Below are 17125 nucleotides of genomic sequence, written 5' to 3'. Positions count from 1 at the left end.
ATGGGTTGATGTAAGCTGCCTCCTGACGAGAGACCCAGCACTTTTTTTTATTACAAATTAACCACTGCCTGGATGTAAAGCTTTGGTATTTTGAGTTTGCATGTATTGCGGGCATGCATATTTGTGGTATTCTCCGAGTTGGTGTATGTTTTAACCAGCCATTGGTCTAGCTTCCTCTCATGTGAAATCCCTTATTGTCTGCTTGACCGGTCTGCTTCTACATTTTGGTGCCCTGACAAGTGTATCTCTCCAGAGCCAAATTCTCAGCCCGGTGCATGTGACAGGTTGCCACAAGGTGGTGCTGTCTGACAAATTTGGGTATGAGCATAACACCGGTTTATTATTTTAATGTACATTAACATCACTAATACTGCTACCCAAACCATTCGTACAACTTTGTGGGCCTTGAATAGTATGAACTCTCACAATTGGAGAAGTGTGATGGTTAGTGGTTGTGTTGATACTGTAATTGACAGAGGCAATGGATGGTGCAAGCTGCCATGTCCTCCTGACAAAAGCCTTAAAACTTAATTTTTTTACAAACTAACCACTGTCTCTACTAGAGAGATCTCCCTCTGAATTGCCCATCTCCAGATAACCGGCAGTAGGCTGAATAGCATTGAGATTACGTGCCCCCCTCTCCCCAGCTTGTTCAGAGAGTACTCACATTTGTGTTGTCAGTTTAGATTTGTCCTACCTATTCCAAGATGTTTGTAAAAGGCCTTCTGTGCTAGGAATACGGTCTTTAGTTCCAAAACATTTATGTGATTAACTGCCCCTTGAGGAATCCCATATCAGCAGATTCTCAGGTTTCCCATGAGGGTGCCTCGCCCTGTCAGAGATGAATCTGTGGTGATTCTCACGGTCAGACCAATTCTGGGGGCTACAGTGCAAGCATGGGCTAATTGGCCTCGGGGTCCTTCCTTTGCAAGTGGCAGAAATGGTGAGCAGCCACAGGTTTCTCAGGGAGGTAATGTGGTGGTGCGCTATCTCAGAGTTCAACAATCCTACAATATCTCGAGAACATTAATTATTTTTATACAAAAAAGGTACCCTAATAGATATAACAACATAATACTAAAGTTACTTAAACAGAATGCAATTTATAGTGTCTGAGCGCTATTCCGGCAGTGCTGCACCTCTCCATACTTAACTTCTAATGCCCCCCCACCCAACTCCTCTGAATCCAGACCCCCCCCCCTACTCCCCCCCCCCCCCCACCTCTCTCAGGTCCTATGGCCCCCTAGTTATCTGGTATGAGCTAGTACCATGAATAAAGCTCAGGTGCCGACTATCACTCTCAGAGATAGGTATGCTTTGTTCTCAGAATCCTAGTTCAGTCTTACTACTAAGTAATAGAATAGTGGTGTTGGACCAGTTGCGCCGCCCGACTAATGCGCACACACTCAGACCCTCTTGCAGGAGAGATGGCGCACCAGCTTGTAGCCCTCCTACATTTCCCATTTCATCCACTGAGCCCACACCCAATAGTACTCCCAGCAGATGCTATAGTCTGAATAAACCAACAGCGAGTGTCTTTGAAGTCGGGATTCGGCGACAAACCGCTTTGGGAGTCGGCTTGTTCTTGCTGGGGTCCTGATCAAGCCAGAAGATACCAGGCAGGTGCAGCATCTTCTGGCTGTTGACAAGTACGGCAGTTGCAGTCCTACATGGTCAGGGTACAATGGGCACCAACAACCCCGCATGGCCTGGTTACTCCTGGCAGTCATGGCCACACATTCCATTCACAAGACTTGGCAGTGGCAGCCATGCATGGGCAGAACTCGAGTTCTGGGAACTAGTGGCCTTACAAAGTACCAATCACAATTCAAGTAAGCATGGCCACGCTCAGGCCAAATCTTCAGCAGGCAGGTGCAGTTGCGTAAAGGCTTAATCCGTCACACAATCATGACCACAACTGGGCCTTGGCAATTGCGGTCACACATTCATGTTTCCACCAGGAACCAGCGTGGACACTGTGAACCAGCAGATTGCTCTCCTCAGTTGTCTCTTCTGGGTGACCACAGACACCTGGAACACACTACACCAGGTTCCTCTTAGACATTCCTTGCAGGATTTGCAGGCTTCTTCACTCTTTCGACCGGAAGTCTTCTAGGAACTTCAGAACAGGTAGATCGCTCTTACAGCCATAGATCCAGACTTTGGTGAAGAACTCTCAAAGACGGGCAGATACCAGCTCTGATTGCATAGCAGCCCTCTAAGTACTCTGCTGAGCACTACCGTCCTTTTCATAGAGGACATGGAACTGGAACACCAAGTGAGGTATTGAGCTGCTACTCTTAAATCCATTGTCTGCAACGATAAAACCTGTAGGTGGTGGTTCTTCTTTCAAATGTTCTTTCCAGTCTGCACTCCTGACAAAACATTTGTATAAAGTGTAGCTTCTTACTGCAGGGTTGTCCCCAACCTGGAGCACCCACAACAGAGGCACAAAGATGTGCGGGGTTTCAGCGTCATCAGGCCAAATATACGACAAAAGGACAGGCCTTGCCTAAAGATTTTCTGGCACAAGGTGGATGAATGTTCAAAAACCACCCTTTTTCTATTCAGACGTGTGCTGCTGTTCTTTACAGGGACGCAGCACAAGCAGCAATGGAAAAAGGGTTGTTTACGACCGCCTAAATGGCGGTTGTATCGTAACTGGGCTGTCAGGACTGCAGACTCCATGTCGGAAGTTCTAGAACCTGAAATAATGACGGTCGGACGCTCATCCAACTGCCTTCGTAATGAGGCCCTATATCTTCCCCACCATGTTTTCATCTCTCCATACCTCAAGAAGCTTCATTATCTGCCTGCAGCGGACAGAATCAAGATTAATCTATTGTGTGTTCTACAAGCAAGGCACCCGGTTCATCCGAAAGGTCTTCAGTCCTTATATTCCAAGTTGTCACCTCAGATGGTTCTAAGGCGCTCTGCGTCAAGCCGGTTTTCTCAGGTCCACAGATGCAGTTAGTTTTTTGCATTCTTAGCAGTTAAGTTGTGGAAAGAGTTACCTAGTTCTATGCAATATCGGTGTTTGATAATGTTCAGCGCCCACTTGTAGGAAACCTTACTGGTGTTGAGTGTCCATACTCCGCCACTTTTTCAGTGTGTGGGACCCCCTCGTGGACTGAGACTCTCCCCTTGGCCTGCCTCAAAAGGAGTGCTTTCCTTGTACCAAGTACCACAATGCAGGCTTGCTCATTGGGCCCCTACTTCCTGAACAGTCTATGTTTCTGATGCAAGCCTGCCCTTCCCAAGGGTCTCCGGAGAGTGGTGTGCCTCTTTTAATAGAGCCTCTGGCTTGTAGATCCATTCATCACCTTTGCAGTGTTACTGTCTTTTTCCATTTGTCGCAATGCATCATCAACCATAGCTATGAACTGGCTCTCTTGTGTTGATAACAGATGCCTGGGCTTTAGGGTCTGAAACCTAAGCCCACGAGCCAGGCATGATGACTCTTCATAGTGCGTGTGCATAGCTGCCTTCAGGCTGGGTCAGCTGCTTCAATGTAGGATTCAGGCGTATATCTGAGATGGTTTTGCCTTTATTTATCGACAGTTTTTGCCTTGTTTTTGTACTTTTCCAGCAAATGTTGAATGTGATATTCTAACGCCTCCCATTATTGGCTGTCCATATATGCTGAGCAGGGCATTTGGATTTGCAATGCGCCACCGAGTGATTGCTAGCTTCTTCATTTTCATCCTACTGCCTCCATCATTTACTATCCACATCCAGTGGTGGCTCCATAGACACTGGAGCATTTATTCTCTCTTTATTTATTTTTTGTTTTGTGGTTTTTATAGAGCGCATCAATCATCCCGAAGGATATCACGGCGCTAAGAGCCAGATTTATCCTCTTTTGAGTCAATTTGTGCATTTCCCTTTGTTAGAAATGGGGGTCTCTAGTTGGTAGAGGTAGGTACCTTTGTCCATATAGGGACCCTTGCTTCTAGTCAGGGTGAGGGTGATACACATTTCAAACAACCCCTGCTCACCTCCTTGGTAGCTTGGCACGAGCAGACAGGCTTCTCCCAAAGGCACTGTGTAAAGTATTTGTACCAACACTCACAGTAACACAGTGAAAACACCACAAATAGACACCCAACCAGTTTAGAAAAATAAAGAATCTTTATCTAAACTAAACAAAACCAAAATGACAAAAATCCAACATACAAGTATTAAGAAAAATGACTTTCAAAGGGTTTTAGCAACTGAGTCCATAGACAACTATGGATGCGTGATTTTTGGCAAAAGGACCTGTCATTACGACAAAATTCACGAAGCCAAACAGCCGCAGCGACAGGAAATTCACGAAGCCAAACAGACGCAGCGACAGGAAGCGTTGAAAACAAAGAGATGCGTCGATTCCGGAGACCTTTGTGGATGCGATGCAACAGTTCTGCTGGACAGAGGGGAGCGGTGCATCAGGTCCGGTCTGTACGGGGAAGCGATGCGCCGATTCTGAGACGACTCCGATCAGTGGGTGATGAGTCAGGGAAAACTTGATGCAAAGGGACAATGCGTGGAAATCCGGGATGCGGCAAGAAACGATGAGGCGGCATGGAGCGGCACTGTGTCTGTTTCTTCAGCAGCGATTCCTCGATGCGTTGATTCTTGCAGTGGCAACAAGTGCTGCGTCTGTTTCAGCAGCGGCGCGGCAGTGCATGGAGATTCTTCCTGCACCACAGCGTTGCAGCGGAAAAACTGTTGCAAAAAGAGAGATGCGTCGATTTTTGTTGTTGTTGCATTTCTTTCCAGCTCCCAGTAGCAGAAACAATCTCCAGAGACCACACACAGTCACATGTACTCCTGGCAGGTCAGAACTCCCAGCAAGGAAGTTCAAGGTAGATGTGGGTGAAGTCTTTGTGTTCCAGAGACTTTAAAACAGGAGGCAAGCTCTTCTCAAGCCCTTGGAGACGTTCCTCAAGCAGAGGACACAGCACACAGCAAAGTTCTTCTCCTTTCTTGATTCCAGAAGTAGTCTAAAGTTCTGGGGTTTTAGGTCCAATACCTATAACCCAAAATGTCTTTGTTCTCTTTGTGCAAGGGGCTCTGAGCCCAGTTCAAACCAGTTCTGGGGGGCACTCTGCAAGTGCACAACATCCATTGTCAGTGTGAGCCTTGGCTCCAGACACACCACAGGGGGGCGGAGCCAGCGTTGAGGAAGGCAGGCAAAGCCCTAATCAGGTACAGGTGCTACTACTCCCACCACTCTAAAATCAGATCAGGCCAATTCAGGCTAGTGCTGACTCATCCAGACTCCTGGAACTACTGCACCTCCCCAGCCCCTGTCACTCCAAAGCCTGACAGTTAATCCACAAACAGGCAGCGGCACACAGGATGGTTGAACAAGAAAATAGCCACTGAATTCAGGGATTTTAAACACATTTTATAATCTTATCCCTATGGGAAGATATGCTTGTAAAATGTTACAAAGCATTCTCCATTCTGTTCTATGGGCAAAATAGCCTTTCAATAGTGAAAAACGAAACTGCCAGTATTCCACAATCGGGACGTTACACACACCAGTACATGACCTACCTTTCACATACACTGCACCCTGCCCAGGGGGGTACCTTGGGCCTACCATAGGGGTGCCCTATCTGTAAGAAAAGGGAAGGTAATGGCCTGGCAAGAGGGTGCATTGGCCAAGTCGACATAGCAGTTAAACTGTGCAAAGGCACCACAGTGGCAGGCCGGAGACATCTTTTCAGGGCTACTCATGTGGGTGGCACAATCAGTGCTTCAAGACCACTAGTAGCATTTGATTTACCAGCCCTGGCACACTCAGTGTACTTTACTAGGGACCTACTGGTAAAATAAATATGCCAATCAGGGAGAGCCAATCACAGTACCAATTTACACAGAGAGCATATGCATTTTAGCACTGATCAGCAGTGGTAAAGTGCCCAGAGTCCTATAGCCAACAAACACAGGTCAGGAAAAAATAGGAGGAAGAAGCAAAAACGTTTTGTGATGACCCTGAAAATAGGGTAATTTCCAACACCCTTGATGTATATTAAGTCCTGATCTGAAGGCCTGCGCTTCTTTTCCAACCTTGGGGTGAATGCCTTAAAAATGCTGGTTCCTCACACACTTACTTACCCAATACTAAGGAGTAAGTACAGAAGTGGGTACTTTTTCAATGGAAGAAGTGTTTCTAGCAGGTAGCAGGCCTCCATCTATTATGGTTTCAGCTGTGCCCCTTATGTGTCTCCTGCGGACAACCATTGAATTGTACAGGGATAGGTCATCCAGAGGTGATTGTGTTTAATGGTTTGAATCAAGTACCACCTCAGCGAATTGAGCCTTTAGGTCCCGTCATGTGTCCTCCTTCCAGTGTCAGCTGTCTGCAACCTGGAGTTGTACATATTATTCATAGAATTTCTCTTGGCCTCTCTCTTGTGGTTCTAATGTCACGTTGGGTACTGTTTCTAGGAGTGCCTCTTCCATGGTTTTGTGCTCACCTGCCTTGAAGGGGATCCTAATAGACTACAGGGAGTTAAACTGCTTGTTTGTCTGCAGTAACTTTACCATTTGAGTTTTGAGTCATTTCTTCCTCCTAGATCACCTGTAATACAGCGTTGATCCAATATTTCTCTTTGTTATCAAAGTTATTTTCCCCTTCCAAGCTCTATCTTCTTTTGGAGTAATGCATACTGTGAATGTTTGCCCATGCTGCTCTCTTTTGATTTCGACCCTGGTGCTCTTTGGTCTTGTGTGTTGTGTTTCCTGCAGAGTTTCTTGGCAGTGAAGGCTGTTTTGGGGTCTTCAAGTGTGAAATCTTCAGCTTGGACCCACCGCAAGAATGTGGGTGTTTGCTTTTTCACCATGGGCACATTTTCCTTTGGTACTTTTTCAACCACATCTCCGGTACCTAAATCAACCAACCTGTTCTGCCTGGGCCACCTCTGCTTACAACAGGACATCCAATCGTCAGACAGCCCCAGGTCCTTAGGGATAATTGCTGTGCTAGGGCCATAGTGTAGTGTTCCCATAACGGTTTCTCTATGACTCTTGTAAGTAATCAGTCGAAAGGGCTCACTCACTTAGCACTATTCTGACTTATGGTCTTCTGGTCAGCACAAACTGCAAGCTTTGTGGGTGTCAATCTGTGCCAGTTTGGGGGTGTAGTTTGGGTAGAATCTAAAAGAAGTTTTCTCCATTATTTCCTACCGTCACAGGTGGCTGATGAAGATCTACCTCGACCTGGATATGCATTCTCTGACCCAAAGAGGTCAAAGGCCAACAAAAAAATCTGTCTGTTTTGTGTTTTTTCTTTTTTTGCTCTACAGGTCATCTGCAGTCTCATTGTTGATATTCTCTTCTTGCTTCTCTCTGGGCCCGGCATCGCCTCTTGCTGCTTCTTTGATAATTTTTGACCTACAGTTCTGGACCCTAATTGCGGAAATAGATAATCTGAAGATGTTGACCATGTACTGTGGCACTGTGGACTTAATCAAGAAGTTATACTGGGGCCGCACTGCCCCCAACTAGATGGCACGCAAAATGAAAAAGAAAGAATAGTGACAGTTCCAGACCCTACAGATGGATGACGGACTAATGCACATTGTATGAAACCAGAAACGATTCACACTGCAAAACAGACATTTTTCTGCAATACAAGCAACCCTGAAAGGACTTGCTCCTAAACCCAAAATCATCCACTCAATCTCACCTCTGGTCTCTGGTGGGGAAGGGACCTAAAACATTAATATTTCATTAATTTCTGCCTCTTCAACCACCTACTAAGCACTTCCCTCAACAAATGCTTGCTTGTGACATGTAACCTGCTTCACATCAATCAATCCATGAAAACTGATCAGAGAAAGGGAGATGCACATCCTGCAATCTCAGAAAACTTGTGCATAGCTTAAAACCTTCACAAAAGTATTATGCAGAAAGACTGAATAGCAATCTATTTTAAAAACAGCTGAGCAAAAGGAGGACTCTATGTGAAATCTCTTCAAGGTTATCAAAATTATCCCATGTATCTGAACTCTTCTTGATATCTGCAGTCCTACACAGCCCATGGGCAAGGACTGCACTCAACAAATGCACTCAACAAAATATCAAAATAATTAAATACCCTTTCAAATTAACTCATCAAATGGAATCTCATCAAACACCTGCAAAGAAGGTGAAGCACCAAGCATAATTTGTACAATGAATTCACATCTGTGTTCAAAACCAAGATTAAGTTCTCAGTCATAGGAGTTCGCTTATTTCCACTTCTAAGGGGCTATGGGCTAGATGTACGAAAGGAAATTGCATTTCTGAACAGACCGAATCACAATTTCTGCCCGTTAAGAATTGCAATACCACCTTTCAATGTGTACGAATGCCTAAACGTGGTCACAAAATGTGATTTCTACCCAGCAGAAATCACATTTTGCAAATCCCTAAATTAAAGATCGAAATAGGGATTTCCTAAGCACATGTACAAAACATTTCTTAAATGCAGAATTGGCATTTAGAAAATGCTATTACCATCAACTCCAAGTCGATAGTAACCATGTGCAATTTAGAAAAATGCATTTTTTGAAGTGCCATGTAGTGCACACATGACCCTATGGCATTTGTGCGCCTTACATGTGCACCACATTTTTCTGGGGTGCATCAAGAGGGGGGCCTTAGACCCATAGGCACCCTTGGTTTTGCACTTCCTAATTAGAGAATTTCCTATTGGGAAACAGCAAATTTGTAAATGCTAAACCATTCATACCTATATGCCCACAGGAACAAAGGGTTTAGCATTTACTAAACAGCGATTTCCTAATAGCAATATCTACTCTGTAAGAATCGTTATTAAAGAATCCCTATTTTTGTAAATTCCAATTTGCATTTCATAAAGAGAGATTTCTTAGGGATCACAATTTAGGAAATGCAAACTGAAATTTCGCACACCTGGCCCTTAAATTTGAAGAATTGATAGCAAACTGGTTACAGTGAAGAAATCATTACTTAACACTCCTAACATTTTTAGGTCTCGCCTGCGTGGGCTGCGCACATGCGCAGTCTCGCTGCCGAGATTTTATGTTTTGGAGGGAGCTTGAGTATCGGGCGTTAAGCCCGCCCCTCTTTCCCATTGGCCAGCATCACCGTTTATGCTAAACAGTGGCCAGCTGTTGGGAAAGAGTTTTGTCTTACGTAGACTTTTCTCTTTTTGTGTCGTCCCACTTGGACTGGCTTGTCTGCCTTCCTCCCGTTGTAAAAGGAAGGTTTGTTATCTTTATGGGGCCATGTGTTTGAAACACATGGCCCCATAAAGACAAGAAACCTTGTGAAGGTGGACCGTGCTTGAAAATTTTATCCTATAGTTTCATGCTTTACCGATTTTTCTCTAGGAGGAACGTTTATTTAGATGCAGTTCATTTTCATAAATACACGAGCATGTTTAATTCGGTGCACATTAATATTGTGAACTTACATGGATTTGTGATGGGTTTTTTCCTGCGTCCTTCAGTGTAATGCATTGGCAGTCCTGGTACTGTTTTCGATGTTAGAACCTTCAAGGCCTCATCTCTAGTCTGCGGCCTCATCTCTAGTCTGCGGCTTCTGCCGGCCAGCCCCGGGGTCTTTGTTTTGCATTTGAAGCACCGCTGCCTCGGTTTGCTCTCTGCTTGGGGCGAGGCTTGAAGGCGGGAATGTAGGGTCTGGGAAGGTTACAAGTGAAGGGGTTCAAGAATCGATAGGCCGCGCCGGCTGCTTTACCGATTTTTCTCTAGGATGAACGTTTATTTAGATGCAGTTAATTTTCATAAATACACGGGAATGTTTAATTCGGTGCACGTTAATATCGTGAACTTACGTGGATTTGTGATGGGTTTTTTCCTGCGCCCTTCAGTGGAATGCATTTGCAGTCCTGGTACAGTATTCGATGTTAGAACCTTCAAGGCCTCTTATCTCTAGATTATGGACTCTGTCGGCCAGGCCTGGGGCCTTTGTTTTGCATTTGCAGCACAGCGGCCTCTGTTTGCTCTCTGCTTGGGGCAAGGCTTCAAAGAGGGAATGTAGGGTCTGGGAAGGTTACACGTGAAGGGGTTCAAGAATCGACAGGCCGTGCGGCTTGGATGCCTGCTTCAGCTGAGACCCTGTACAATAAATGCGCCCGCTCCGTCGACACGCTGCAGTCTGCGCAGTGCCGCCTTGTGTTGATTCAGTCGTGCAAAATGTGCAGTAAAAGTGCACTTTCGAGCACTGGAAAAATACACCATATTTCTTCAAGAATGGCACCTTGCATCAAAGGTATAGCGCTCTTTCCCTCCATATTTAGTAAAACACATGGCTATATTTGTGGGTGCCCCCTAATACATTTCGTAATAGTTATGTAACACATATGGTTCTAAAGCTTGCATGTAATTAATGCTAAATAAAGGTTTTCTTGCACAATAAGGTACATTGTTCCCTTTCTATCGAGTAACAGGGAAGCATGTGTATTTAGACGCTTACAGATATTGTTCGCTTGGAAAATTTTTAGTATATATTCGCCCACTATTGGTCATATTTATAAATATTTTGTATATGTACACACTTATGCAAAATAAATGTTTTCCTTCAATACATAAGATATGTGCAAGGACTCTCTTCATTATATGAATATCATTCTAAACATGTTACACATATCCACGGTTCATACAATTAGGGTACTTGTTTAACATAAAAAGTTGTAAGACAATGTATTTTGTTTTCATTTGTGGACAGCCCCGTTTGGAACGCGTTTAAAGTGTGTTCTTGGTATTTATTTATATTTTTCTTCAGTTTTTTTCAACTGAAAATCTGTTTTCACTTTTTAGATTATACAACAATGATGAGTTGGTGCTCGCTGCGATTTCATCACGGCGGCTTGAATATTTTTGGGTGTTTTGAAAGGGAGGTAGACGTGAGCCTTTATTTCTTGTCTATACTTTGCTCTGTTTTCATCAGCGAAGGGGAATTTGAGGCATTTTGTGTAGGAGCTCGTTCTTCGCTGATGACTGTACCCGAAGCCCCGTTCACACAGATCACACGTACAGTAACGGGGCCCTGCACACCTCAACGTTTCCCGCCCCAATCTACCAAATTGTCCGATAGTTCATTTGAATTTCAACCGCAGTTCTTAAAATAATGCATACTGCACGCTTAGAAAACTCCATGTTCACAGTGGCATGAAACAGTTAAACCGTACAAGTAGCACGTGGTAGAATGTATTCATTTTTTTATACAACCTTCCAGAAAATAGTAGATTTTAAATTTAAGTCGTTCTTTATGTTTTGTAAGACCTGGGCACCTTAAAATCCGCGAAGTGATGGAGTTAAAAATACGATAAACATTAAAATTTTTGGGGGATTGATTTATTATAAAAACTAAACCGTGTGACACTGGAGGGTGTGGGCGCGGGGTGCTCATGGCTTTCAATCAATCACTGCATTTCTAAAGCGCGCTACATAACAGTGAGGGTCTCAAGGCGCTGGGGGGGGGGGGGGGCTGCTACTGATCGAAGAGCCAGGTCTTGAGGAGTCTTCTGAAGGCCAGCAGGTCCTGGGTCAGTCGTAGGCTGGTGGGGAGAGCGTTCCAGGTCTTGGCGGCGAGGTAGGAGAAGGATCGGCCACCGGCGGAGGTTTTCCGGATATGGGGAACTGTGGCGAGGGCGAGGTTGGCAGAGCGGAGGCTGCGAGTGGGAGTGTGGAAGCTCAGTCGGTCGTTGAGGTATGTAGGTCCGTTGTTGTGTAGTGCTTTGTGTGCATGGATGAGGAGTATGAAGGTGATCCTCTTATTGATGGGGAGCCAGTGTAGGCCTCTCAGGTGGGGTGTGATGTGGCTGCGTCAGGGGGATGTTGAGGATCAATCTTGCTGAGGCGTTCTGGATTCGTTGTAGTCGTCTCAGGAGCTTGGTGGCAGTTCCTGAGAAGAGGGCGTTCCGGTAGTCGAGTCTGCTGGTGATGAGGGCCTGGCTGACGGTTTTCCTCATGTCGGGAGGGATCCATTTGAAGATCCTGTGAAGCATTCGGAAGGTGTTAAAGCAGGAAGCGGAGACGGAGTTGACTTGCTTGGTCATGGAAAGGGTGGAGCCGACGATGAACCCCAGATTGCGTACGTGGTCAGTGGGTTCCGGGGCTGTGCCTAGCGATGTGGGCCACCAGGTGTCGTCCCAGGCTGATGGGGTGGGTCCGAGGATGAGGACCTCAGTCTTGTCTGAATTCAGCTTTAGTCTGCTGTCCTTCATCCAGTCAGCGACGGCCTTTATTCCTCTGTGGAGGTTGGCTTTGGCGGTGTGGGGGTCTTCGGTGAGGTATATGATCAGCTGGGTGTCGTCGGCGTAGGAGATGAGGTTGAAGTTATCTTGTCGTGCGACGTGGCCGAGCGGTGACATGTAGATGTTGAACAGTGTTGGGCTAAGGGAGGATCCCTGTGGGACGCCGCAGATCTCGTGGTTTTTGAGCGGAAGCGTGGGAGGCGGACGCTCTGGGTTCTGCCAGAGAGGAAGGATGTGGTCCAGGCTATGGCCTTCTCCTGGATTCCGGCGTCGTGGAGGCGTGCTGATAGGGTGTGGTGGCAGACCGTGTCGAAGGCTGCTGATAGGTCCAGGAGGATGAGGTCGGCTGTTTCTCCTTTGTCTATCAGGATCCTGATGTCGTCGGTGGCGGCGATGAGGGCGGTCTCGGTGCTACGGCTGCTGCGGAAACCGAATTGGGAGGGGTCCAGGATGTTGTTGGATTCGAGGTAGCGGGTTAGCTGTTTGTTGACAACCTTCTCTGTCACTTTTGCCGGGTACAGGAGCAGGGAGATGGGCCAGAAGTTCTTGAGGTCCTTGGGGTCCGCCTTGGGTTTCTTCAGTAAGGCTTTGATCTCGGCGTGCTTCCAGCTTTCCGGGAAGGTTGCTGTCTCAAAGGAGATGTTGATTGCTTTCCGTAGGTGGGGCACGATGGTAGTGCTGGCTAGGTTGAAAACGTGGTGAGGGCAAGGGTCGGAAGGGGATCCGGAGTGGATGGAGTTCATGGTTTTGATGGTGTCTTCCTCGCTGACGGTGGACAAGGTGGTCAGACGACTGGTGCGGGTGGAGGTCACAGGGGTGGTGGTCTCGGTGCGGGGTGTCGGAGTTTAAGCTGTCATGGATGTCGGTGAAAGAAGGTGGTCAGGGAGTCGCACAGGTCCTGTGATGGTGGAATGTCGTTGGTGTTGGAGCTGGGGTTGGAGAGTTCTTTCACGATGCTGAAGAGCTCTTTGGTGTTGTGTGCGTTGTTGTCCAGGTGGTCCTTGAAGGCGGTCCTCTTGGTGGCACTGAATAGTTGGTGGTGTCTGCGTGTGGCGTTCTTGTGGGCTGTGTGGCTGTCTGGTGTTTGGTCGAGGAGCCATTTCTTCTCCAGTTTCCGGAAGGTGCGCTTGGAGGTCCGGAGGCTTTGTGACTGCTCTCTTCTCCTCGTCCTCTTCCCCCGGCCCCCTTCTCATCTGTCCTCTCCTCCACTGTCCTCTCCTCCACTGTCCTCTCCTCCACTGTCCTCTCCTCCACTGTCCTCTCCTCCACTGTCCTCTCCTCCACTGTCCTCTCCTCCACTGTCCTCTCCTCCACTGTCCTCTCCTCCACTGTCCTCTCCTCCACTGTCCCAGTCGCCACTGTCCCCGTCGCCACTGTCCCCGTCGCCACTGTCCTCTTTATTCTATTCTCCTTAGCCCTCTTCTCCTCTGTCTTCTTTTCCTCTATCCTCTTCGACCCTGCCCCTTCTCCTCTGTCCTCTTCTCCCCTAGCGTCTTTCTTCTCGGCCCTCTCCGCCACTGTCCTCATCGCTACTGTCCTCGTCGCCACTGTTCTCGTCGCCACTGTCCTCTTCTCCTAACTTCTTTCTTCTCTTCTCCTCAGCCCTCTTCTCCTCTGTCTTCATTTCCTTTATCCTCTTCGAACCTGCCCCTTCTCCTCTGTCCACTTCTCCCTGCTCCACATCACACTGCCACATCAAGGGGAAACTAAAAATGAAGAAGGCACATTGCTTCTTAAAAGACATTTCCATGAACTTGCTAACACTTATTAGCCAGCAATGTATGCTAACTCACTTACAATCTAATAAATACAACTCTTAAAATAATGTGTAAGACAAAACAGTATTAATCAAGCATTAAAAATATAATAGGTCTCACCTTTGATTAAGTTGAAGCAATTTGGTTTGCTATACAATACCATTAGCAAAGCAAAATTAATCAAAGGCGAGACCTATTGCATTTTCAATGCTTGTTCTCCCCATGTTTTCAGGGTGTTTGAAGGAACTGTATGCAAACCTCTAGGGGAAATACTTTTTGGACACCTGGAGTACCTCTATGCAAATGTACATAAGGGGAGTTCAGGCAAAACGTAAATTGCCTTTTGGTCCGCTCTTGAGATTGATAAATTAAAGTAAGAAGCATTACAATGTTGAAATTTGGGAACAGTACACAGACTAACCACTGTTTTTTAAAGTCCAAAACCTTCTATCAATGATTAAACTGCAGTCATTTTTTCACTGCTTCGGTCCCAATGATGTAATTCTGGGCAAACGGGCAGAAATAACAAACAGAAAATAGAACCCACGGCATTTTGGGTTTCGAGACAACATTACAAGAACTCATTCATACATCACCTATATGGATGCTCAAAAATTGTATTCAAGTAAACAAAGATCCTTTTCTAAACCCAACCACTACGCGTCGAAGTGCTGTGCAAATTATGGACTAGAAAATGTTCACCCTGCAAGATCTTAGTTTTGCAAAATGTCAAAGTAGGGTGGGTGCAAATGGATCTCATTAAGCGCAACTTGGAACTAACATTCAAAAACACACAATCAACTCAGTGAGTGACTCACCAGCCCGCTGCTCAGGATATAGAAGTCGTCCCCAGAAAATATAGTCCCAGGGTAGGAAGAAAAGGACTGGATGCTTCCTGGAACCAAAGAATCCCCTGTGGAAGCGTAGGAGGGCAAAATATTAATTTCATCAAACACCATAAGAAATCTAAGCAGCAACCATCAGACAGAACCAGCATCACGTGAACCTGATTGGAGGAAAACCTTCTTCCTAAAACATGCAGGTGGTGGACCTAGCAGGACAGATTTTGTCCTTTCACTGGAATCCAATGGATTGGTTTTTCCTAAACCTATATCGTAACCTTGCTTCATGTGCATCTGAAGTGGATCAGCTTCCAGTTCTCATCTTCCCATGAGCTTCGATCAACCAAGGTTCTGCTACAATTCTATTATTTGGTTTATTACATATGAGTTTACTTTGTACTTTGCAGAGCATTTTACTTAGCAGTGAGGTAAACTGTCGTCATAGCACCTGTTGACTGATACAGTAGCATTCCTAGATTTTCATAGAGTTGTTACTAACCAACTTATGCTGTGAATCTCATATTTGCTTCAATTGTGGATCTCCATCAGTATTTTCCCTGCTTTGTTTTATGACATGAATTTTCTGTAAGTCCACCTGGTATTTAACCTATTGAATGAATGAATGAATTACACATTTGTTACGCGCACAGCTACCCGTAGGCATCCCGGCGCCTTTTGCTCATTCATTCACAGAGTTAGGCAAACAGGTGAGTTTTAACTAGCCTCCTGAATTTTTGATGATTGGGTTCCAATCTAATGGAGTCAGGAAGACTATTCCATAGTTTGGTTGCCTGTAGCGAAAAGCGTCTCCCGCCTGTACGTGTTCTTTTTGTTTTAGGGACCACTAACAGATTCTTATTATTAGATCTGAGGGTCCGTTGAGGGCAATAGAGGAAGAACATGGCTTGAATTAGTACGGGGCCAGTCTTATAGAAGGCTTTATGCACCGTGGTCAAGGACTTAAACTCCACTCTCCTTTGCACTGGGAGCCAGTGTAATTGGCGCAGACCAGATCTGGCAGAGGTCCGTCGTGGGATGTCCAGTAACAGACGTGCGGCACAGTTTTGGACCGTCTGGGGGATTTTAATAGCGCCTTGTGGAGCTCCCAGATAGAGTGCATTGGAGTAGTCAAGGCGCGATAATATCAGGGATTGTACCAGTATTCTCCTAGAACTGAACGGTAGGAGTTTAATGGTTTTCCTCAGTTGTCTCAGAAAGCATAGCAGATCGCTGCTACCTTGCGCACCTGTACTCCAAGATTAAGGGCAGGGTCGAGCCAGACCCCCAGGCTCTTAATTTGGCTTTTTGGTGGGGGGGGGGGGGGGGGCTGTCCAAGGCAAAGTGGCCACCAGTTGTCAATGGTGGGCGGAGGCTTATGTCCCAGTAACATTACCTCTGTTTTCGCACCGTTCAATTTAAGAAAGGATGTATCCATCCATGCGTGGATATCCGTTAGACAAGAGGAGAGATTTTTATAGGGGGCATTCTGAGACGCTAGTGAGATGATCAATTGCGTATCATCTGCATACGTCACCAGCTGTACTCCCCAGGGCAGAATCACCTCAGCCAAAGGCCTCATATAGATATTAAATAGTGTAGGGCTGAGGGAAGAGCCCTGGGGAACACCACACTGGAGACGCATTTGGGGTGAAGAAGCGTTGTCCTCAAAGACCGTGAAGGCCCTTTCCGTTAGAAAGGAACGCAGCCAATTGAGCGCTTGCCCCCCAACCCCTACTTCTCTCAGCCTCTGCAGCAAGATGTTATGATTCACGGTATCTAATGCCGCACTGAAGTCTAAGAGAAGTATGGCGGCATTGCAGCCGGTGTCAAGGATCTTCCTAGTCTCCTCTACCACCGTAATAAGGGCGGTCTCTGTTCCCTGAATGGTGACTGCATTTTGGACTGCTTGAGTTACAAGTTATTGACAGCAAAACTATTTGTTGTATCTTACCATACGTAGCCGAGTTGTATTTTATAAGTTCCTTTATCAACTTAAAGTTGTAGGAAGGAAATAATGTACATCAGTCTATCAGCCTGGTGATCCTCTTACGCCAGCCCCACCAGGAGCAGCCTCCCTGCTGCTCAGCCCATCTTCCAACAGTCACACCTCATCCACACTGGCACCCAAGCATCACAGTCACACCAACATTCTCCTGTCAACACTCACACTGGCTGGGCAGCTAGGAGAAAAGTACATATGATTACATAAGCAAGATATAACCCTATTGTTTCTGTCAAGCTTATGGCCAAAGTGCATTGTTTGCATTTTACTCGTGTTCCCTTATCGT

The 17125-nt window shown here is 46.2% G+C and overlaps 1 protein-coding gene across 1 annotated transcript in view; it reads right to left on the bottom strand.

The window, feature by feature from the left end:
- The window catches only part of PLBD2 (phospholipase B domain containing 2), a 277840-nt gene that overhangs the window by 130469 nt on the left and 130246 nt on the right, over positions 1-17125 (bottom strand). The window contains exon 6 of the mRNA XM_086943253.1: positions 14814-14908. Coding sequence (XP_086799379.1) covers positions 14814-14908 — 95 coding nt within the window. The remainder of the gene's footprint in view (positions 1-14813; positions 14909-17125) is intronic.

This window comes from Lissotriton vulgaris, chromosome 11, assembly GCF_964263255.1.
Source record: "Lissotriton vulgaris chromosome 11, aLisVul1.2, whole genome shotgun sequence".
Lineage (NCBI taxonomy): Eukaryota > Metazoa > Chordata > Amphibia > Caudata > Salamandridae > Lissotriton > Lissotriton vulgaris.
The sequence above is the reverse complement of the archived record's forward strand: the minus strand, read 5'-3'. Positions and strand labels throughout refer to the sequence as shown.